General features: G+C 43.3%; 1 protein-coding gene across 4 annotated transcripts; it reads left to right on the top strand.

Moving 5' to 3' along the window:
* Positions 1–5008: 5008 nt before the first annotated feature.
* LOC123427877 lies at positions 5009–23838 on the top strand. 4 transcript variants are annotated; one of them, XM_045112016.1, is made up of 18 exons: positions 5246–5334; positions 10560–10676; positions 10857–11003; positions 11238–11281; positions 12959–12996; positions 14349–14439; positions 15625–15730; positions 15808–15878; positions 16469–16538; positions 17026–17088; positions 18704–18775; positions 19597–19698; positions 19801–19875; positions 20011–20133; positions 21933–22049; positions 22510–22566; positions 23231–23331; positions 23483–23838. In XM_045112016.1, exons 3-17 carry the CDS (start codon positions 10926–10928, stop codon positions 23288–23290), a joined length of 1167 nt encoding a protein of 388 aa, XP_044967951.1. In that variant the 5' UTR covers positions 5246–5334; positions 10560–10676; positions 10857–10925; the 3' UTR covers positions 23291–23331; positions 23483–23838. The 4 variants fall into 4 exon arrangements, with proteins under 4 accessions (XP_044967950.1, XP_044967949.1, XP_044967948.1 ...); XM_045112015.1 differs by lacking the exon at positions 10560–10676 and having other exon boundaries at positions 5009–5334; positions 23496–23838; XM_045112014.1 differs by lacking the exon at positions 10560–10676 and having other exon boundaries at positions 5009–5334; positions 23486–23838.
* The last annotated feature ends 1398 nt before the right edge of the window (positions 23839–25236 follow it).

Raw genomic sequence — 25236 nt, 5'->3', positions numbered from 1 at the left:
ACGACCCTCGACATTGCAGCATCGCCCCTATTGTGGGAATGGTGCCTTGTCCAGCAAGGCTCCAACGCAACACCGTGCGGCCCAGTGACGCTCCAATGCAACGACAATGATACTCCATCACAACACGACGCGTCCCCGACGGCTGTGGACGATGCTCCATGGCAGCAATAGGACTCGGTGGTGCTCCATAGCAGCAAGGCAGCCCCCATCGATGGTCCATCGAAGCATCGGTGGCCTCCCCCGCGATGCTCCATGGGAACAATAGAGACCCAACGAAGCTTCATCACAGCACGGCGATGCCATCACAGTAGAGGAAGTGCTGCAAACCCCCGGCGAGCCCCTGATTGCAGCATTCTCCGCTCGCTTGAAGCACATGTAGAGCTCCTACGACCCTACACGATCCCAATCATAGCGTAGTTTCCAAATCGTCGGCACTTAGCTCGCCTTGCGCCTACACCAACAACGACTGTTGCGAGCCTGCTTAGGTGTGCAACTGCAACCCTAGCGCCAGCCTGCATCAGCGCATAGCCGTGGGGAACGAGTAGCTGGAGCGGAGAGAAAACCATGGGGATCGAGATGCAAGAACAAAGGTAGGATATGATGTGGGGTAAGGGGAAGAATGGAAGATGTGAGTGGATGTGGTTCCCCATGAGAAATAAGGGGAGGAAATTATAAAAGCGGTGTGTGGGCCTGACGTGGACGCATTACAAGCAACAAAGATGGATTACATGTCGAGTAAATCAGTCGGATGCTTTTAAACGTTTTCTAGAAGTCGAATGCTTTTAAAAAATTTCCTTGTCTGGGTGGCCTTTCCTTCGTGCATATGTGTGGGCTCATTGCGTTTCAAAGTGACTCTTCCACCACGTGCTTGCAACCTCCCTGCATGCTGCGTCTATAGTGCCCATGCAAAAAATTCAATGATGAATACGGTTCAAGATTTGAACATACAGATTAAAAGATAAAACATTTTTCAATAAACGAATCTATATGAAAAAGGAAAACTTCAAGGTTATGACAAGTGACGCACTTGCAATGTGTCACTTGTCAACCCCTCAAAAGGTGAGAGTGGCCTTTTCTCAAGTGTGCCGTTAATTAGTGATCTCAGATAAGCCACGGCGTAGTGGCATGGGGACGCGTCCCAACGCAATAGAGACATGTTATGGCTTGTGCTTAACATTTGTTCCATCAACCCATTGTAAATTTGTCTCAACGTGAAAATGGCATGTTGTAAAAGCTCGCGTCTCTTGACTCCCAGCGCACAGACGAACATGACAAGGAAAGAGTGACAATGTTGTCGTCTCCAATTACAACCCCTAAAGAAAAACCACATCAATATGAAGCATGGAGCGCTCCTTCCGCTGCCGTTGAGCCCACCTGGCCACGATGACTCCATCTCATGTCCGTGAGCGAGGAGACCACTTGAATGACACTGGACCCGTGCCTATCGTCCCATGTCGGGCACGGTGGCATGTTGTGGCCTCTCACTCAGTCTTTCCTATCTTCATAGATTGGAGGACGACACGGTCCAACAATGATAGTTCCTATCAAGGTGTGTAACTTGGTATGCATAGTTTAAACTGATGCACACCCCCTCCCCTCCACGTTCGGCGACCCATTTAGCTGTTTTTATTTCCAATCAACAACAAAAAAAGGCGGGCTCACCATGAATCGAACGCCTGGTCTCTTCGTTAAATCTAAACCACAGTAACCTAGGGACAACTTAAGTATGTTCCTTCTTACATATTCTTTTCACTTTATTCTTTTCAAGTTTGCATAAAGCCCTTGAATTTGGGAAGCTTACCAAAATGAACTTTTTCCGGTTTGTTGGACATTTTTCGCATGGTTCTTAATTGTTTTCTCTTTTTTTCATTTATATATTTTTCTATTCTTTTTCCTTTTTCTCAAATGCACGAACTTTTTTCAAAATCATGAACTTATTTTTTCCAAAATACATGAAGCTTTCTTCAAATATATTTTTTGGATTTGTATTTTTTTCAAAATTCAATAAATGTTTTTAAAATTTCTGGTTTTAACAAAATCGATGAAGTTTTTCAGAAATTTTGAACCTTTTTTCGAAAATTTATGAACTATTTTAAAATTTTCTAAACTTTTCTATCAAATTGATCTACTCCCTCTGTAAACTAATATAAGAGCGTTTAGATCACTACTTTAGTGATCTAAACGCTCTTATATTAGTTTACGGAGGGAGTACTTTTCAAAAATTAAATGAGATTTTTTGAAATTGATGATATGTTTTTTCAAAGAACTTTTCTAAAATCTATGAACATTTTTTTAACTCTTTATAATTTTGTGACTTTTCTTCTGATTTTGTTTATCATTTTCTTGAAAAGTGAACATCCACCGGTCAACCGCGACCAGGCAACACTGAGCACGTGAATTGGGCTGGCCCAAGTGTGTGGCTCTGTGAGCGCCACTTGTGCAAACGGGCGCTTGAAGCGGGAGCTATATCTCACCTTTTTTTAGGAGAGCTATATCTAACCTTAAGACCTTGTTTGGCAGGAAGGGGTTGGGGAGGATTGTGGAGGGGGGGGGGGGGGTTCAGAGAATTGGGCGAATCCCTTCCTTACACCTAATCCTCTCAAATCCCACCAATTGTCAAATCCCTGAGCCATGAGACAAGGTTTCTGAACCGCATGAGTAGGAAGAAATCGAGGGGGATTAGAGAGGATTGAAGGGGTTTGCTCACCACAAAACCTGTCCACCAAATGGACATGCGGGGAATCGCGGGGTTTTTGATCCCCTCGGGGATAATCCCCTACAAACCTCCTCAAACCCTGCGCACCAAACAAGGCCTAAGGGAGAAGAAAGTTGCTCTCGCTGAAGGAATAACAGACAACTTGAAGGAAAAAAGGCGACTTTCCACTCGCTTTTCGTTTTGTTTCTATTTTCTAAGAGTTTTTCTTTTTTTGTTTACTTTCTTTTTGCATTCTTTTTTCTTTGGTTTATTTTTCACTTTATTTCTTGTTTGGTTTTCATTCTATGATATACGTCAATAATTTTTTTAATAAATATTTATATTTTCAATTATGGGTTTAATATTTTTGAATATATGGTCAACTTTTTTTGTAGACACAAGATTAACATTTTGAAAAATACTGACAACATTTTTCTATAAATACTTTAAACATTTTCAAATGATTGATTAATATTTTCAAATACAAGATTGACTTTTTTGAAGTACACCATTAACATTTTTCTAATACATGGTCAACATTTTTAATGCACTTTTAACATTTTTTAAAAGCTTGATTAATAGTTGTTCAATGTAATATTAACATTTTTTGAACACATGGGCAAAAACAAATAAACAATTCCATATTTTGAAATGCTGGATTAAAGTTTTTCAAATACTTGTTTAACATTTTTTTTAAATGTTGATTATCATTTTTATATCAATGATAAAAGAAATTCATCATTTTTGTTCTACATGATCAAAAGAAAATTATACAACTTCAACATTGTCTGAATGCTTGATTAACTTATATAAAATTCTTATTTAACATTTTTAATACATTATATATATTTTTTCTATAGACATTCAACATTTTCCAAATACTTGTTCAACATTTTTCATATGCTTGTTCAATATTTTTTAAATATTTTTCGTAGAGTGTCATTTATAATATATATTTATAATATTTTAAATTATAAACAAAACTATAAAATAAAGCAAAAAACAGAAAAGAAAACCAGAAAAAATAGTTTGTGACCTCCCGCGCTCCCTTTAGCGCGATATATAGGGCCACCCGTATAGGAGTTCCCTGCTTCGATGCTATCGTGAGGCGTCTTTGCTAAGTATGTTAGCCATCACAGTGAGAAGTCATCATACTTATCGGTAGATGAATGCGATCCTCAAGGGAAATTGATTTATTTTTGAATGACCTTATTTCTAGAATCAACTAACCGACAAATCTGTAGCCCAGGTTCGACCCCTGCACATCGTGGTTACTTCGTAGAACTAGCCAGTACGCTATGGCCATGTTTGTGTGAGGTGAGACGTACTTCACCTAAAATACCCATTTTTCTCCATCGATGTTTCTGTTTTCTGTTTTTTTTAAACTAGTTTTCTTCATTTTTCTCTCTCTTTTCATCGGGCTTTTATTTTCTTTATTATTCTTCGTTTTTTCTTTATTTTATTCTGGAATTTTGTTGGTTTTTTTGTTTTCTCTATTTTTTCCTTGTTCTTTTATTTTTTATTTTTCATCCGTTTTCTGTTTTCCTGTGGTTTTCATTGTTTTTCTATATACATTTTTCGTATATATTTAATAAATGTTCAACATGTTTGAAATACAAAATTCACATCTCTTAATATATTGTCAACAGTAGTTGAATACATGGTCAAAACATTTTATGTACACATTTCATATATTTTGAAATGCTTAGTTAACATTTTTGATATAAAATTGATTTTTTAATACACAGAAAAATAATTCTGTACATATTTAACAATTTTTATATACAATTTTGACATTTTTTAATACATGGTGAACATTTTTCTATACACTTTTAAGATTTTTTGAGTACAAGTTCACCTTTTTTTAATACATGGTCAACATGTTTTGTGTAAACACTCATCATTTTTCAAATTTTGGACCAACACTTTTTTTCAAATTTTGGATCAACATTTGTTTTTCAAATTTTGGATCAATATTTTAAAATGCATTGTCAACATATTTCTATACACATTTCAGCTTCTATTTTTTTTGTATACATTTTATGTGTACGCGATAAACATTTTCTCTATACACATTTAACATTTTTTAAATGTTTGGTCAATCATTTTCAATTTTTCTGTGTAATGTTTTTTAGTAGGTTTAATTAGATAAATGCCACTCGAAATCTGACGATTCCGAGAAATGCCATTGCAATTTTAAAACTTTGAAAAATGCCACTCTCAGCATGAAGTGGACTGGGCCCTTCTGGCCCGATCCAGCCCAATTCTCAGCATGAAGTGGATAGGGAGAATGTTCGGTGCAAAACTGCCGCCGACAGCTCACCTGAAAGAAAAGGCAGCGGCGGCTGCCATTCTGGATAGGAGCGGCGGCGCGGCTGAGCAAAGACGTCGGCGCTCGTGCTGCAGCCACCCCCCTCTCCTCCATCTCTCCGCGAAGCACCGAGCCGACGACAGAAAAAAGCAGCAGCGTCATGGGCGATTTTACTTTGGTCACGACGAGGGGATTTTATAGGTGCTCGGGCACCTCGGCGTCCGTGAGGTTGAGGCCGCGCGGCGCGTACGCCGGCCATGGGGGTTATCCTCGATTTGGTATGGCTCCAGCTCGCTCTTCGCTCCAAAGAAGCCCGGCGTCACCGGAGGTGAGGCAGCCTTCAGTTTCTTTACGGAAATTTCATTTGTTTGGAGTTTAGAAGAGGATCTTCACCGGTTTCATTGTTATTAATTGAATGGAAACATGTATCTACCAACACGGATTTCTGGTGTTTACTTCCTTTAGAGTTTAGACATGTACAAGAAGCGGAAGTGTGTGTTTCTGCGCCATTTTACCCCTAGCATTTCGGACTGAAGTTATGCCTCTATGGCTAAGTCTTTTTTAACCTCTGTATGCAAAAAATTCAGGAAAAAATTGCCGAGGCTGTACATAGGGGAAACAAATACTCGTAGTTTTTTTTTATAATTGCATGTTCTAGGAAGCAGAATATATAATAAACTACACCTGGTGCCAACAGACTTTAATTATAGCTCGACAAAATACTTCTTAATTATTGAAAAAAATCTTATACATTTAGAGACTAGGTTTTCGCCCCGCTTTATAAATAAAGCCACATGGCCAAATGCGATATAAGATGTTGAGCTAAACTTCTTACAAAGCTGATCAAAGATAGCTAGACTACACAACACTAACAACGCAGACAAGCACTAGGGGTGCACCGTTGGACCGTGCCAGCTTGTCGTCGAGCAAAAACATGGGGGTAGCAGAACAACCCCAAGAAGAGCCCACAATGCCTGATGACAAATGACCTCACGACTCCTTGATGAACCACTGGACTTTGCCACCAAGTCCTACCTCATTGCCGTCAGGGAGGGCCACCTCATTGAGGCCTTGTTTGGCACAAGTGGTTTTCAAGCCCCCAAGGGGGTGGGGATTTTAGGGGATTTGGCGAATCCCCCTCTTCCATCCAATCCCCTTGAATCCCCGTTACACGAGTTCCACGAGTCCCCCCTCGATGCTTCAAAATCCCATGGATCGGGGGGGATTTTGGTGGTCCGGAAGGGTTTGTCCATCGCAAACCCTATGTACCAAATGAAATCATGGGGAATCTTGGGGTTTTCTGTCCCCGCGGGATAATCCCCTTTGAACTCCTCCAACCCCTTTGTGCCAAATGAGGCCTGAAGGGGATTAAATCCCTTGCAAGTCAATATTCTCCTCAAACCTCCCCAATCCCCTTCAAACCCTTTGGTTAGGGGATTAACCGAACAAGGTCTGAAGGGGGAAGGGACACCTGCAATGTCGCTGGTGTCGGTGTCGAAGCGCTGAGTTTCGCTCGGTACCTCCCTCATACATTGCTGTGGACCCCTGACCATCGAGCCCACCCCAAGGAGAGGCCCATCACCGCCATGGCGGATTTGGGCCTCCAGATCTGGATCGGGGTCTGGCTTCCACTGCCAGCAACAACCTCGCCATTGGGCTAGCCGGAGAGACGCCTGTGTGCCCCACCTTCCAAGACTTAGAGCAACTCCAACGTGCCGACCCAAACGGACGACGCTTTTGTCCGCTTTTTGTTCGTTTGGGTCGGCCGCCCGCTCGACGTCCGCCCTGTTTAAGATTTGGGTCGGCAGTGCGTCCAACTCCCGCGACCCATTTTATGTCCGCGCACACATTTGAAAAGGCCCGTGGTCATAGATCAAGCCAGCGACCATGCCGTTGCCCAAAGTTCATGCCACACCATGCCAGCGGCCGGCGTACTGTGCCAGCTTCAGAAGACACCACATAGTTCATGCTGGTGCACTTGCTAGCGGCCGACAGACATGCCAGCACACAAAAAGGGGCGGGAGTTCGACCACGCCATCGCGGCCGTGGTCATGCCAGCACACTTGTCGGCATGCAAAAAAGGATGGCACTCGCTGCCATAGATCACTTGCCGTCGAACTTGAGCATGTCGGCCTGCATCTTCTCAAACCACGGCCTCTTCCTTGGCAACACGATGTTGAGATCCACCTTCATGATCTCCACCCCCTCATCATGCTAGCGAGAGCCACTTCTTTTGCCTTGGTCTTGGCATTGGCGGCCTTGATCTCTAGCATCTTGGCTTGCTTCTCCGCCTCCATCTCAAGCCTCCTTCTTTGGATCTCCATGAAGGTGTTCATTTGCTCTTCCTTGTCTTGTCGGCGCTTCTCCGCCCTTGAATCCTTCTTGGTCATCATGCCCTTCACGGTTGCGATCAAGGCGATCGACACCGCATCCCACTTGTCCTCCTTCTTGGAGTTGGTCTTTCCCTGCAGCTGTGGCTTCTCACCCTCTTCAACCTCCTCCACGGCTTCCTCCCCCCCCATGCGTTGTGAGGGCGGCATATTGGAGCTTGAACTTCTCCTCATCTTTGATGATCCTCCAACAATGGGAAAGGTTGAAGGACTTGCCTTCGTGTTGGACCTTGAATGCCTCCAAAACTTGGAATGCCTACAAATGAATTACACGCAAGCATATTAGCAAATGAATATGGAAATGGACGTGCAAACAAAGAGGGGCGTATGCATGCGTACCATGTCTTGCATGCCGATGCCGCTCACGGGGCATGCCTTGATGCTCTCATAAGTGGCACAAAACTTGTTGCATTCTTGTTGGATCACCTTCCATCGCTTCGAAATGGACACCCACCCGCGCGTGCTTTGCATTTGGTATGGCGGGAACTTCTTGCGTTCGTGAAACTCACGATGGACACGAATCCAAAAGGTTGATGCCTTTTGTTCAGCGCCGACCTTGGGGTCTTGCCCAATGTCCCTCCAACACTCACAAAGGAGCTTGTCCTCGGCCGTCGTGTATGCCTTCGTCTGTCTGCTCTTGCACTTCGGCTGCACCCCTTCGGCTTGGTTGGCGAGCTCGTCCTCGAACGAAGGCTCCCCATCGATGTCCACCTCATCCTCTTCCTCGAGGCCGCAGTCATCCGGAAACACGTGGTCGAGCGGGAAGCCTTCCAGGTCCAGGCCGACCTGCTCTTGCATGAAGGCGGACTGCATGCCAGCTTGATCATAGATCGACGGCATGAACGGCCCGCCTCGGCCGTCTTGGCTTTGGGTCACTTCGGGGTCGTAGCCAGCCGCCGCATCACCCTCGAAGATGATGCTCTACATGAAGCGGTTGACCCTCTCGTTGTCGACGGCCGCCGGCATTCCGTCGAACAGGTTGCGGGAGCCGGAGAGCATGTCGACTGACATCCCCCGCACGCGTTTCCTCGGCCCATCGGATGACGAGCCACTAGCTACCGGTGTGGCGTTGAGGTCGATTGGCGTGGGTGTGGAAGGTGCCACCACGCTCACCTTTGGCAAGCATTCCCCGGAGAGGCGGGAGGCTTGTGGGTAGACGTGGAAGCCGGGAATCGGGTGAGTCGTCGACGCGCGGGGCGACTCTGCCAGCACCATCTAAGGAAACACAGACGAGCCTGTGTTGGCCACGACCACGGCGGCGTTGACGAGCCCTTGCTGGCCAGGGTTTAATCCTAGGTACAATAGCGCCTCCGTCGTTGCCGCCGCGATGCATGCAACGGTATCCTCCCGCTGCACTACGGCGGTTATGGCCACGGCGGCCTCTCTTTCGTCCCTTGCGTTCGCCGTGTGCCTCCGGCCCTATCTCTTCGCCGACTCCCTAGCCCGCTCCTTGGGCGTCAACTCCTTCTTCTTGGGCGCGGTGGCGGTCTTGCGGGGGGTGCGAGGCTTGCCTTTGCGTGAGGGGGGCGGTCGTGATGCCGGACGAGGCGAGGGAGGCGAGGCCGGCGGCGGCATCGAGGTCATCGTCCATGGCGAGCGGTCAGGAGCGCGCGTGGGCGGGAGGGTTTTGGGAAGTGGAGGGAAATGGTGGAGGCTTTGCCACCGACTGACATGCCAGGGGAAGTAGTTGGCGCGCAGCGCGTGCGTCCCTCTCGTGTCCGCGCCGACGCAAATCAGGCTCAAAAATGAGCTAGGAATGGGTCGGCAGGCGGATGAAAAGCAGACGCCGTCCGTTTGGGTCGGCACGTTGGGGCGACTTTTCTGTCCGCTGCGACCCAAACGGCCGCGCGGACGAAATGGGTCGGTGCGTTGGAGTTGCTTTTACACCCCGGCATCCAAGATCCTACACCGCCTTCCATTGTCAAGTCCTTCATCCACCGAAGGACACCCCTGCCTCATTGCCAAGACCAGATTTGGGCGAGAGAGCTGGCCGCGTCGGTAAGCTGCCAGATCGGACAAGCGTCGACGTCTGTAGGAGGGACGAGAAGGCTCCAACTTCCGCATCCCAGGGCACCCATGCCTCATTGTCAATGCTGAATTTTTGTGGGCGAGTGGCCACACCAGCAGCCCCTGGCCAAACCCGCTAGATTTGAAGAGCGTTGACCGTTGGAGGAGGGATGTGAAGATGCCTCCTTCCATGTCTCAGGGCACCTCGGCCACTCGCTATGGCTGGAACTAAGGGAAACCAGCTTTAAATCAAAGGTACTGCACCAGCTTTAAACTAATAAAGCCCCAAACAGCAGATACTAAGTGCTGATAGATTTCAGGCAACCAACAAAGCAAGCAAACAGAAACAAAAAGGAAAAGAAATAAATGCAGCTTGAACTTCGAGGCCATGGTCTTCCCTGCGATTAGACCTGAGAAGAAGCTAGGTCTTGAAGCAAGGCATGCCATTGGAGAAAGAGCACGCCTTCGTCAGCTCCCGGTTGGCCAGACACTGTCACAATGCCTTCGTCTCTATCGACTCTACCTCCGAAGAAGGCCCCCTTCCCTCCCACCCTAGATCGAAGGGCGCCACACCACCGAAAGGAAGAGCATCCCACCTGAGAGCACGCATGAGCACTCATGGATGGCTTGCCAAGGGAGAGAACATTGAGAGCATGCATGAGCACTCATGGATGGCTTGCCAAGGGAGAGAAAATTGAGAGCACGCATGAGCACTCATGGATGGCTTGCCAAGGGAGAGAACATTGAGGACGACCACCTCACACAAATATTTCGATGTTAAATTCATTCCATAAGTGAAGTAACTAATATTGATTCAACTTGCCATTACCCCTTGCTGAAGCCTAATGTATTTATGTCCATTTTAAGGGCATCCTTCCTAGGAATTCAAAGGAAATTTGTAGGATTAGAATCCTTATGAAATTTTCTTTCAAGGCTTGTTTGATTTGTAGGTTTAAAATCCTTATGAATATTTCTTATGGTTAGCTTCTAACTCATTTCCAAAGGAATTTTTTATCGGGCTCAACCTTTTTGAAAAAAAATTCATGTCTAAATTACAACTTTGGCACACACATACCCCTCTGAAAAATTCTGTGTTTTTCCGGTGCTACAACTAAACAACTTGTAATGCTTATTCATGTGGTTTAAATTCCTGTAGGAAAGGACATATCATGACATCCAACTCCTGCAATTTTCCTATTCTTGCGAACCAAAGAAGCCCTAAAGGAGGCCATACGGTTAAATTTTGTTTGGCCAAAGTACAAAGGGGTTTCCCGTAAGCAAAACAATCTTCTTGCCTGCCACTTTCTTCCATTTTTGTATATTATATCTTTTGTAAAGTTTGCGACGAACAATGTCTAATTTTACTCATGCTTTCGATTGCAGAATTTCACATTAGTCTAATTCTTTGGAATATAAGCTTAGTGTTTGAGGTATGAATATGTCTATGTTGTAGGGATGCTTGCAAATATTTGGACAAGGTACTGACGTGGAACTATTTGGTTTAAAGATTGCCAACTACAGAATGCACAAGGCATTCAATTTTCAGTGCTTTGCTTCCGGCGGGGGTGGATTTGGGACTAATTTTACAAATAAGAAAAGAGTAGGTTCCCTCAGTCTTTAATTTTTCCCTCCCTTACTTCTACGTAGCTGCAGTGTGCTCCATCTTTCACTAATATAATTATTAAAGATATGGGACTGCATTTACTTTCTTGCCATATATATTAGAAGTTCTTGATTGTATGAAATTCTCTTTACTGGGGTCCTACATCTTATGCATGCTATGTTAAGAAGTTTGATTCCTTAATGGTCCACTTTGCCTTTGCATTATCATCAGATTAAAAGCAGGAAGAGGGCAAAGGATGTTGTACAGGACCCAAGGTATTCAAACTTGCTGCAACTGATTTCTTTCGTCACATTATGAACTAACTCTGTCCTTGTTGCCACTTATGGTTGTGGTTGTCATCACATTTTTTCCATATCATGTACCTCTTGTGTTATGTAACATCTAAGTACATCTCATCAAAATTGAAATGGAAAGGAGTGCATAATTGAATACTCATGTAGCATTTGATATATGAGTACTTTTACCAAAATCTATGCAAGTAAGTTTTAAATCGGCACCACAATTAGACTATACAGTATACTCTGCATACAATGGTGCACGGTACTACTAATGTTTCATGTTCGACATAGCTAAACAGCACACCCCTTTCAAAAATTGATGTGTTGGAGATTCCAGTCTCCTTCACTGGTATTAGTTGCCGAAAACATACTTATTAGTGCTACTGTATGACCCAACTCATCAATAGTCACAGAGGCAACAAACAGAAGCATTGCAATAAAAGAATGTAGCAATGCATTATAATTATTTCATATGTAAGGTTTTCTGAAACTGACCAGGTTATTCTAGGAACTTATCAAGTTATCATGCAGTCTGAAAGATACGGAGAAACACAATTTTGATGTAATATCCCTGCCCATTAGTGTGGAGGCCCTTGTGCCCATGTGTATCTGGGGTGGTTAGTCCCACATAGAGAGTTCGGACAGGTTTGGTATTTCCGTCCATCGTATACACCCTTGTATTTTCCAAAAATAACTCCTTTTGGGTTAAATCTTTTACACACATTGAGGAAGAAAGTGTAAGCAGGGTGCAATCCATACATGCATTCCCATCACACTTCTGGGCGGGTATTAAACAAATTTTAACTTTTAACTAGGGTGTTACAGGTGGTCCTCTTCATCACCCGCGTATGCTTGTGCTGACAAGCTCGTCAGCCCTTACAGGGTGAGGGGAAGAGTTCAGTACCTTGATTTGTCAGTGTGGATGCCATATTGACCTTCATATTGTTTTCAAGTATGTCGTCCAAATATTTCTGAAGACATTAGAAGTCAAAGTTTTGAAAGTTTGATTTTACCTGTGTCCAAAACGGGAGCTTCTAGGGAATTAGATGTATTTAACTCTTAGGAATATATCCTCATTTGAAACATTATTTGATAATCTTTGAAGCTCAGCTGTTTTGTCAGCCATTATACAGAATTTAATATGCAGATTAAAGTGTTAAATATATCTTAATTGTGAAACTGTTCGGCCACATACCACAATAGTGCTTGCATGGGGTCAGCCAACAACTTAGCTCTGTTTATCATATCTGCTCTACCTACGTGCTATAGCTCATTTGTTATGCTTACGTATTAGATCTGGTTCTCAATACAATTTAATTTGTAAATTCCAGAACAACCTATACAATAAATTGTATGTAAAAATATCCTGATAATTCAAGGCCATGGTGTATGAGGTTGTGATGCATGTAGCTAACTCTAGAAGTTTGGGTTGTTTCTCTCTTTTTTGGGGGCTTCAGGTGTGCCTTGTTAATTCGTTATCCTCTATGTTGACAAAATTGGCAGCTCAAACTAAAGACTTCAATATTTTTTTATTCATATCGTTCTATACTTCATAGTGATATTTAGTTTAATTTAGTTATGATTTTTTGGTTATTAATATTATTATCGAAAGATTGCTGAACTGTTTCATCAACAACTTCCTTTTTGATGCAGCAAGGTAGCATCTGCAGACTCAAAGAACCAGGAACAGTGTGAGTGCACTTCAGTTTTTTGTTTAATTTGTAATCATTGTGTGGCAAGTATGTTACCAAGATTGCTAAGTATGCTTGTGATTTGAGATTTGTGCTGTTTTTTTCTCACCACATGTTCTCACTCCCTTACTTTTTCATTTACTTGTGGGCCACTTTTCATTTACTTGTGGGCCACTGGGCCCATTCTTTGTTTCCTGGAGTTAGTATCAAATAATCAACATACAATTCCACGAAAAAAGCAAGCATCTCCCAGTGCAACGTAATTATTGATGCCAAGAAAGGGAAGTGAGATTTAGCATAGGATGGCCTTAGTGATGTGGTTGGCCTCATGGAATATTTGTATCTTTCTATGTTTTCTTGTACTGGATTTTTTTCCCGAACGCGGAGGAGAGACGCACATCATTATATTAAGAAGAAAAGGAGTCTAAGCAGAAACATACACACCTGTCAGGGCAGGGTTTAATACATGGGCTTCACCGAGGAAAACAAACAGAAAAATGACAAGCGACCTATACAAACAAACGCTATGGCCAGATGCTAGTGCCTAGTGCTACTGAGGCCTTTAACCCCTGCCATACACCACAACTTGGCCTCATCCCTTATATCTTGCATAATGACATTGAAATTAGGAGAGGCCCCCTCAAAGACACATCCATTCCTATGCTTCCATAATCACCAAGTGGCCAAAATTACTAATGAGTATTGCTTAACAACTTGCTGCGAAGTTTGACACCACCACCTGGTAAAAACAAAAACAACATCCGGCCTTGGTGTTTTTGCCACAATCCAACTGGGGACAACACCAGAGAGCCACACACTCCTTGAGAATTTAATGTGGTAAGCAAGTGTTGCACATTCTCGTCTTCCTGATCACAAAGTGGGCATCATCCGTGGTGATCAAGGCCCTGTCGGACCACACGGTTGGTCAGCACTTCAACATCGTTTCAGCAAGGCCAGCCCAAATGTATGTTTTGCAGCAAGGCGGGGCCCAAGCCCTCCAAATATCCTTCCTTGGCTCAAATTCCACAGCCCCCACAAAGAAACAGCAATAATTTTTTGGCTAGAATCTGCATAAGTTTTTGCAGGAGTTTGCTGAGATCTTCTATTTTGTAAAGGGAATTATTTTTTGTGCTACCACTGTTTCTTTATATTAGTGAAATGGCATTGCCAGCTTTAAACCACCAATCTTTATACCTCCCCCACTATCAATATAAGTCGGGTCATTATTTTTGGTCTATACCTATAAAAAAACTTATTTTATGCATTTATCCTTTGATATTTGTTAAATATGATTTTATTGCCACTTCACCCACCGCTGACACGTCTCAATACTTGGGCATTTACGTTTTCAGGGGCACCAGAATTAGGAATTGGAAGAGAAAACAAATCTGGTAAAACGGTCATGGATAAGAAATTTCTGGAAAAAGTTGAAGCTGTTCGAAGGTACTCAATAGTTCCCTCATGCTATAATGAGTGAAAAAGCAAATCCATTAATCAACTGCTACTGCTTGAAAGTTTGAGAGCAAGTTATTTGATACACGAGATACTGAGACTCGATATGATATGGAAGCAAGAGGTTCATAGTTAAACTTCTGTTTGGCCAATGTGGTGAAAAATATAAAAAAATGTAGAGAATGTGGTGCCTTTTCTACTTTTCCAGACCACACCTGATTTAGCTAGTGTCCTTTTAGGATGCTGTGTTCTTGCATGACTGCCAGGATGTAGACTGTAGTTTTACAGCCGTCCCGTCTCTGCCTACAAGCCCAAATGACCAATATCATTTTGTATAGCTGGAAATTTTGGTTGAAACTGTTGTCCATTGTGGCCTTACGTCATGCCATTCTGCTGGAAATTTGACAGAGTGGACCCACCTGTCATTCTTAGAGCCCTTATGGCTGGGCTTGAGCTTGAGCCAGGGTTTTTTGCAGCTCCCCCAAGCCTCCCTAAATCACCCACTGCCTTTCTGTTGTGGGAGAGGTGAGGGCACTGTTGTTGATTTCCGCCGCCACCCTCGCGTCCATCTGGCCGCAGCTCGCAGGAGTGGATGAGACAGGATTGAGAGTGAGAGGGCAGAATGTGGGCGATTTGAAGAGGCTCAGGCAAGCTGGCGATTTGAAGAGGTTCGGGCAAGCTGGCTAAAAAAACAGCCGAGCCAGAAGGACTCTGACAATGACATGGAGACCCATTCAATGAGATTTCAGTTGAAGGACTAAGCAGTGTGCCTATATATTTATGTTTTGCTAAAGGTTAGCCTTGGGGTGTTAAATGTTCAAATCCCTCGGAGCTATAGTTTTTTGTTACACCATCCCTCGAAGGTGTGTTTTTCTTCCTTCTTTCTTACAGAATGGAGGAGCTTTGCTTCCTGTCTTAGATCCTGCTTCATGTGTGTGCCTTGACTGCCTTCTTTGGCTCCCCTCTTGTATAGCCCCCCCTCCCCCCCTCTGGTTCCCCCTATGTACAGTCTCTCTTGTATATATTTCTTCTTTTAATAATTTCTTACTGTCGGGGCCTCCCCTACAGTTTCAGTTCAAAAAGGAGTGTTTTGCTGCAATTCACTCTTCTTAGAATCTAATGTTTCTATTCATGTTCTAAGCTTGGGGCTTCTGTTGTTATTATGTTTTTTTACAGGTCTGCACTTGATAAAAAGAAAGTTGAACAGAACAAAACTTATCAAGCTATTGATTATGATGCTCCAATTGAATCAGATAAGAGTACACTTGGCTTTGGTACAAGGGTTAGTATACATGTACATTGTTTACGTGTTTTCACTATTTTGTAGCTTCCATATCATGTGCAGAATTTCTCTGGCAGGTTGGAATTGGCATAGCTGTTGTGGTTTTTGGACTAGTCTTCACTTTTGGGGATTTCCTCCCTTCTGGAAGGTGCTTACCATCTACTACACCAATGGACTGCACATTTGTTATTTTAGGAAGTAGCAAGTAAATGTGGTTTGTGGTTTTGGTCTAGTGTTAACAGTTTCTCTAGGAAGCTTTTGAAGTACTGAATGTGTTATATTAGATATATTTTTAGTCGGTCTGGTTTAGCTTAGCCCAATCTGTTCACAACATACATTGTACGTGTGGATCGTGCTTAGCAGGTATGTGTAAAGTGTAATTTACGGACAATTAGGTACTTTAGGAAGTAGCAAGTGATGCTTTAGAGTCTGATGGGCCAGCATATTTTTATACACTAGAATATTACTATGAAATACTTATACTATTTTTGTGTTTGAAATATCTAGTAACAAATCTACTGTGCTATTAATTGGTGACAGTTTTGGAAATACAATTACACCTTACATCATTTTTCTCTTACATGTGATGCTGGTAAGTAAAGTAATTCATGTGTGAACAAAGCTGTAGATTATAAGAGAAAAATAATTATTCTATTTTGCAGTTAAAAGTTGACTTTTCATTGTATGCCTATGTACATAATCATTTTCTTACGAGGAACTATACTTCTCTTATTACAGTGTGAGCCCTAGCAATGAAAGCACTGTGGTTAACAAACAGCTTTCTGAAGAGGAAAGAACAAACTATAAGGTACCCCCCCCCCCCCCCCCCCCCAAGAAAATATTGCTGATTTTAAAATATATGAACTACTACAGTTACAGCGAAGTTACACAGTGTATGTGTAGTATTACCCACAAATTGTTCATAAAAGGTTTTGCTTTTGAAAAATAAAACCATGTCCAAGTCACCCTCGTAATGTTTTATAGCCATGTGATTTTCAGCTCAATAAAAAGGAAGCATAAGCAATCAGTCTAGACAGCAGGCGTATTGCGTAGCGGTCATGGCCATCATCTAAATATTCAGAATTGTAGTAAAAACAAATACCATGCTTAGAAACAGTTGCAGAATGTGCTTGCTTATGACCTGTATACTTGTATTGATTTGTATTGTACCTCTGATGTTTCATTTCAACACATAGGGTCAAAGAATTATTTCAGCCGCGATATCTAAGGAAATGTTTTCAGTTCAGTTTGGTACTTTGTTATTGTATTAAGACATTGTCAATTGTTTTGATTAGAGGGCACTTGAAGGGTATGAAGAAACACTGACCAAGTCGCCTAACGATCCTACCGCTCTTGAGGTGAACTGTTATTTCCTTCTTTCTTTTACTCCTGTTCTAGAACTTTCTGCTCTTACTATGTGATTTCTGTCCACATTGGTACTTCATTTGTTATCTATTGATGCAACTTGCATAACAAGTCTCCTCGTTATAATTGTCCATGAATTATAATTGCTTAGTCAGTAAAAGTTTAATTGGCCACCGGCGATTACCGGCCTTACTGGTGTGTCTTGATGTTATTGAGAAAAAATATCGTCTCTCTCTCTCCCATAAATCCTACCACCCTCCTCCATAGCCAGCCACACCGCTCCCTCTCCACCTCAATCTCTGCTGCCGCAATCACCATGAGCGATCTTGTGGATCATGATCCGGGTGTCAAGTATGGTGAGCAGCAGAAGCATCGCAATGCTGTCTTCGACAATGCATAGCCCAGTATCCTCAGTTTGCTCGACACGATCAAGGTCGAGGCTCGGTCATGGGCAAAGGCAGGGGCGGTGGGTCTTGGCACGCTACTTCCGGCGATTGCTCCTTAAGGCGCGTGGAGTTGTAAATCGGAGTATTAGTCCGGTCCTGGGCTTGTACAAAACTTAGTCTCTCTCTATCGATGCATCGAGATGCAAGTTTTTGTGTTTTCTTGAACAAAAGATTTGTATTCCATATTTGAGGGTGTCCGCATCTATACAAGGAGACCTCGGCTGTTGAATAAAGCAGACGAGAGGTTACCCCAATTTCTCCTGTCTCTTCTCTGTTCTCTAATCCCAACAGCAGCACCCTCCTCCTCAGTCCTGTTCCTCTGTAGATGCAGTATGCAGCAACACATCCAGCCCAGCTGCACCTCCCTCTCCACCTCAATCTGTCCTAACCGCGGGACACCCTTTTGTTTTGTTTTGAGAAACCTCATCGTGAGGGCAGGGGGCTCCTGCATTTTATCAAGAAATGATCCCAAATACCTATCATTCTCGGTTAATCAGGGAAAACCGAGTGAAAACCCGAAAAAAGAAATGAGAAAAAAAACAGAAAGAAGACACTAGAGCTTGGGGATAGGGACAAAGACAAATGCAACATCAAGGGGCATCATTTGAGCCAGACACCAGAGTGCCAAGGCCCAAAGCAATAGGGTGAGGCTCAAGTGCAAGCGCAACCAAACTGACCACCGCTCGCCGAAGAGAACTCATCCATATCGAATGACGCCTCTGCCTCAACATGGGAGCATCGAGGGCTAACATTATCATGCGGGAAACATCTTACAAGGTCCATCTTTCACTTCCTGGCAATGCCCGCCAAAGTGCTCAACGTCACGATCACTTGTGGTGCAAGTGGTTTTTTGTACATGACCACGGGACACCTGACATGCCACCTTTGGTTTGGATTCATATTTACTCCCCTTATCTTCTAGTAGCACTACCTTGCAATGCAAGCTAGTGGTTGTGTGGGTGTATTGTATGACCCTTTTTTGGAATGCAAATATGCAATTGTACTATTTTCTTTATCTTGTTGAGATTGATGTGTCAAATAAAATTTTGAGAATAATACATGCATATAAATACTTGAAATATTGTGGAAATATTTAATTGAATTTGAAAACTGCCAATCTTGTTCTATGACATACCTGCTGACTTTTCACATGGCCTCACAGGGTGCAGCAGTATCGTTGGTTGAACTAGGTGAATATCAGAAGGCCTCAGATCTACTTGAGAAGCTAGTTAAGGTACCCTTATTTGGTGCAGCTTGTATTTGCTATTTGGAGTTTTTGTCTTTTTTAGGAAATGGAAGCTTTACAGATACAATCTCAATTATTACACTGTTTATTACAAAGTCACCAAAAAGGAGCCTAATCAAAGAGTCACATAGACCACACAGATCATCATCACAAATCTAATAAAAAGTGTGACATACCACATATATCATCACAGACTAAGAAGCCTATCACTGGCGGGCGCCATTCATGTTGGAAGACGCGCTCCCATACTGACCGAGTCCTTGGCATGGACTTCGTCCACTTCAGCGTGGTCCATTGCGCCCACAGCGTGCGCACATCATGCACCCATTCACGTCTGTAGCTCAGTCAGTTGTATAGCGAACTGTTGTAACCAAGCCATTTACTTGCATTTGTACCATGCCATTGCACATGAATAGAATTACGAAGAGTTCCTCAATTCTTCTATTTGAACAGAACAGGGAATGAACTCCCTGGTAAGCCACTCGAGCTTCTTGGCGCCAAGCTCCGTCGACTCCTTGTGTTGCATTTTCTGTTACAATGTCCAGGACCACAGCAACTGGTAGACGAGAGCAACACCTGCATACAAGATTGAACTCATCTTTTTGTCAAACATAACATCATTTCTACTTCCTTTTTGACAAACACAAGATCATTTCTACGTAGCCAAATAGGCCAAAAAACTGCTGCAGCCTGACCATAATAAGCGTAATGACTTATCTACCCCCTTCAGCCACCTCGGAAATATTTGCAGGTTCTGTCTAGCTTGTGAACTTCTTATCTAGCAGAAATGCACATTTTACTTGATGTAGGTAATCCCCGACAAAGCAGAAGCATACCGCTTGTTAGGTGAAGTAAAGTTTGAGCTCAAGGATTATGATGGGAGTAGTTCATCATACAGGAACTCTCTATCTGTAAGCAAGTTTTGATGCACATTTATATTTATACAAAATACATGTTGTCGTTGACTGCTTATCACGATACAGGTTTTCTAACTCTAATACTTTGTGATACAGTCATCTGACAGCATTGATTTTGATGTTCTCCGTGGGCTGTCAAATTCATTAGTTGCTGCTAAGAAGCCTGATCAGGTCTGTAAATAAAATTATGATCAAGACATACCTTGACATATAGCTTATTTGAAGTTAAACTCTAATTGTGCCCAGTTTGTACAAGTCAAAATATCTGCCATATTTTCACAATTAACCGAGCTTCATTTCTCATAGGCAGTCGAAGTAATTCTATCTTGTCGTCGCAAGTTGAGTGAAAAGCGTCAAACCAGGCAACTTGATTTGGAGGCTGCAAATGAGAATGGTGCTCAGGAGTCTCGAGATATTGATCCTATCCAAGTATGTTGTTTCTCTCATCACAGGATCAGCTGTTACTAATATTTTTGTAAATTACTTGTTTTTTAGTAGAGTTCGTGAAGCTTTCTGCTAAAAAAATTGACAGCATACATGTTGAACTGTAATTCATAATGGGATAGCTAGTGTGCTGAATACAGCCAGAGGGCGTGCTGTGAGGGATTTGATAGGCATAGACTTAAAAGGCGTAGTTCCTGGCCAGAGCCATCAGTGTGATAAAATTCCACGCAGCTTTACCTGGGAATGGTGCAAGGAGGCTAACATCGGCAACTGTCTAGTCAACCGGAGCTGCGTCTGCTCCCTTCTCGAGCTAGGCGACCTAGGCATCCTTGACCTCGACAGAATGGGCATGGATCTGCGCCTTACATGGCTTTGGTTCAGCAAAACAACCCATCCAAGCCTTGGAACAGGCTTGCCATTCAAGCCTCATCCTCAGAGCATGCTCTGTTCCACACCTCTACCTACACCAAGCTGGGTAATGATTAGTCCTGACGGTTTTGGTCTGAATGATGGCTTAATGGACATGTGGTGCCAAAAGTTGCACCTGACATCCTCGCCAAGGTCCCTAAGCATCAACCGAAGTCTGCGCCATAGCACAGGGGGGACCATAACGGTAATTGGATCGATGACATCCCCGGTGGCCTTCTTCTGCCAGAACTGCAACCGTTCGTGCTGCTCTCGTGGGCTGTGGCCGCAACCAACCATTCCGACGAGCCAGATTCCCTTATCTGGTGCTGCACAGTCTGGGGTCTACTCAGCCTAATTGCTACAGGGGGACTTTTCATGGTTCCATCTGCTGTCATGCTTGGAAACTAACTTGGAACCGCTGCTGGACAGTGCAGCATCTTGATCTCAAAGACTTGCCGCACAAACCAGCCTACTTATTCTGCAGCCAAACCTTGGAGACAATGCAGCACCTTTTGGCTGACTGCCTGTTTTCCAGAGTGATCTGGCGCGAGGTTCTCTCCTCGATCTGTGCCACCTTCAGAGGCCTCGTCCCTGGTAAAACCCTTGTTGACTAGTGGCTTGAAGCTAAGCAGAGGATGTCGAAAGAGAGGCAGAATGGCCTTGCTAGTACTGTGCTCCTCACGTCCTTGATGATCTGGAAGCACAGAAACGCCTGCACCTTGCAGTGCACACCCAAATTCTCGTGTCCTCAGCGATATCATTCATGAGGGTTGTGAGTGGGTTAGAGCGGGAGCCACCAGGTTGCAGCGTGCCGGCCTGAGGGCTGGGATGTTTGTTGATTTCCTGAGCAGTGTTTTCATTTTCCTTTTTGCTCTGCCCGCTTGGATGTGTAATTAACTTTGTTTCTACCTATCCAATATATCGAAATGTAAAGCTTTTGCGTTTTCTCATGAAAAGAAGTTTTAGTACATATGCCAATATGCATGTGTATTAGTGTATTAGTGTAATTCTATCAAGATCCTCAATTTCGAATCTCCAACCTATATACATGCGCTTCTTGTACCTTGCCACCCTCAGAGGCCAACATGCTGCTATCCGTTTGTCCCGAGATGCACCTACTGCTCATCAGGCAGACTCACACTACCTGTGCCCGTGCATGTCTCTCGAGGTGCACCTACTGTCTTCTGACCTCTCTCTGGTTGGTTGGTTTGTTGTTGTCATAAAAGAAAAAAAAAACTCCACATACCCACGCTTGAAATCCTGGCGCTGGTACTGTAGCACTGTTTGTTACGGCAATGTATTTTGAGTTGCTGATTGTTACTATGGTAGTTTAGACACAACTCAAAGTGCTTAGTTATTTTCATATGCTATTTCAGGTTGACCTGCTTCTCGGAAAGGCGTATTCTGATTGGGGCCATATCAGTGATGCTGTTACTGTTTATGATAACTTAATCGCTGAGCATCCTGAAGACTTCCGTGGTTATTTGGCAAAGGTATTGATAAGATGCATACTTTGCGCTTTAGCTAGGAATTTGAAAATTAAAATGGTGCTTGTTGCGACAACATAAAGAGTAAACATCAGCTGTGTCCTTAATTTTTCAGTAGATTCGACATCCCAAGTAATTATATACAATATTAGCAAAATAAATATGGGGACATATCTAGCCATGGACAGGGGTGCATGGAAGTTAACTGTCCACGTGCCAGAACCATGACTAGGTGTCGAGAACTTATGGGTTTCAACTCTAGCCTACCCCAACTTGTTTGGGACTGAAAGGATTTGTTGTTGTTGTTGGACATATCTAGAACATACCATGATTCAGCTATTTCATTTTACCACTAAACTTAAAAGTCAGTACTTTTAATAGTCGTGGACTCTCAGTAGTCCGATCTTAACCAGTTATTTGTTTCTATTGTGAAGTGATGGTATACATTTTGAGTTCACTTTCACAGGGAGCTATACTGAAGCAAAATGGTAAGGCAGGTGATGCAGAAAGAATGTTTATTCAGGTATTGTCTTCGTTTGTGATATCACATACCAACGGTTTCACATACCTTTCGAGAGCATGTTTTGTTTTTGTTTGTGATATCACATACCAACTGTTTCAATGTCTACTGGCGTCCAAATTAATTACCGCAAATCAGTTATTATGGTACCTATTAGCATATCAGAGGGATAGAGTTGAGCACTTCACCAACTTTAAATTGCAGAATAGGGGATTTCCATTTCACCTGGAGCTACCTCTAGGACTGCCCAAGCCATCTGTAGGATACTTATTGCTGAAAAAGGCTGTCAGGAATCTCAGTATGGTGGGAAAACTTCAGATAGTCAAATATGTGCTCTCCTGATATCCCAGAAACTGTTAAGCATCACCTTCTTAAGTATTTTAGACCTGGTTTCTGGAGAGGTTAAGATATTCACAATAAAGGGCAGGCATTGATTGCTTGGAAGAAAGTTTGTAAACTCAAAAACCAGTGGGGTCTTGGTGTGCCTAATATTAGTATTTGGAAGCAAACCTTGATGCTAATTTTTTGCATAAGTTATACAACAGAATTGGCATCCCTTGGGTTAACATGATTTTGCAAACCTTCCATCTGAGGAATAATCAAGAGAATCCAGTGTCTTCCATCTTCAGGATGCCATATGCGACTTAATTTACTCCCTTCCATGCAGGCCAAATTCTTCGCTCCAGAGGCAGCAAAGGCACTTGTTGATATTTATGCGCAGAGATAGTTCACAAGAGATAAAGAAGGGGAAAAAAGCTTTGGATTAAGGTACCAAACGCATTCCTTTTATTGAAAATGAGGTTGTCCTGCTATGTTAATATCTAGATTCAGTGGAACAAAGGGGTCAAAATTATAGATGTATTCAGGTGAACTGCCTCACTTCACCAAACTGAATCTGTTGTGGACTCTTAACACTCAGTAGGACATTACAGGCGAGGGCAACAGCCCAAGTTAAAGCTTGTAGAAGATCAAGCAGTCCAAGTGAAGGAAGGAAAAACCAATAGGAGAAGAGGAAGTATTCGAATGGAAGGAAAAGAGTTTGAAAAGATTTTGATCAAAGTCTTAGGGTACATATATAGTTCGATTCGGTCAGGTCCAAAGCTCAGTTTGTTGCTGTTATTCCGTTCATGTTCTAAAAGGACAATAAGTTCCGAAAAAGTGGTTACTCTGCTTGAGAAATACCATCTGGCTATTATGGCCACATTTCATCAAGTATGATGTTCCTTTGAAACACCAATATGTAAGAAGGGTTCAACCTAAGTGAGATTTCTGTAATTCGCCATCGCCGAAGGTATCCTAAGTCCAAATAAATTGGGTACCTAAAGACTACTCTCAACCCTGAAGTCACACAAGAGTAAGTAGGTTTGCAATGAGAACCGGGAACTGAACAGCTCCACAACTACACAGATGTACTGGCATAATGTTTTATGCTATAATCCAGTTACGGGCTTCCATTTTATGATTCCGTTTTTCAGTCTGAACCTGATTGACCAACTTGCTCTGTTTAAAAATTCAAAACAGCAAGTCAGAGGCGCTACAACGTTGCACTTTAAGTAACCAGTCTTCATTAGAAGACAGATTGTCTCTGACACATTTTTCATAGCTTGGCTGTCAGTGTTTCAGCTCATTTGTATGGTATGGAAGTATAGCAAGCAAATCATGTCTTCGGGGTATTGGTAGAAGGTAAACAGGGCATGACCCCGCTTCGTGTCATTGCTTGGTTGAGTAGAAACATGCTCAGGGCCATGTTGTGCACCTCGTTTGATAGTTTGGGCCATATATGGTCATTTTTGTGCCTGCTGTTTGGACGCATGTGTGCATTGGCATGATCAATGGACTGATCATAACAATGTGCATTGTTTTGATAACGCACTGACCATACCAATGCACATCCCTTTGATCAATGGACTGATCATACACAGTGTAGGCATGCAAACATAGCAATCCTAATAATCAATCTACACATGCACATTGCTAGCAATCGACCCACAAACAACAATTCTATCAGTACTATGATCCTAGCAAATACTAGCAATCAGTCTAGATGTGCACATTGCTAGCAGTCCACACATCTTCACATATGCACATCGCTAGCAATTAGTCCAAACATAACAATGCACACAATTGGTGGTAAAATGTAATCTAATCCAATCAGTTCAACAATTGCGTCTGAGTGAGTCAATGTACAATCTAATCGATCCGGATGTGAACTAGCAACCACCTAAAAAACCGAATCACTAAAATCAAAGCAAATTTGCAAAATCAGACAAGCATTTACTTACGGCGCTCGGCATTGAAGGATGAGGGGGAGTGGGTTGGACCAGAGTAAGAGAAGAAAACCCTCGCGGCGTAATCAAAATCCCCACCCCGTCGCGACCAATGTGCCGGCACCCGGTGCGGATGGGGGAAGGGGATTTGAGCACCCGGTGCAACTCATCAGGCATCGTTCGGCACTAGAGTATTTGCATGCTTTAAAGAGTATTTTACCGGCCCGGTATAGAAATCCCTGAAATTTCCCACATCCCGTTCGGTACACCGGTATTGGACCGGTCCATCCTCAGAATTACACGTCGAAACCCTGGATACCCGTGTGAGAGCAGACGCGAGCCACCCCTCGTGAAAATCCTCCCTCGACGCCCGACGGTGCCGGACCCTCCGTCGTCCACCATTTGC

Source organism: Hordeum vulgare, chromosome 2H (assembly GCF_904849725.1).
Source record: "Hordeum vulgare subsp. vulgare chromosome 2H, MorexV3_pseudomolecules_assembly, whole genome shotgun sequence".
NCBI lineage: Eukaryota > Viridiplantae > Streptophyta > Magnoliopsida > Poales > Poaceae > Hordeum > Hordeum vulgare.
Note: the sequence above shows the minus strand (reverse complement) of the source record. Positions and strands in the feature narration are given on the sequence as shown.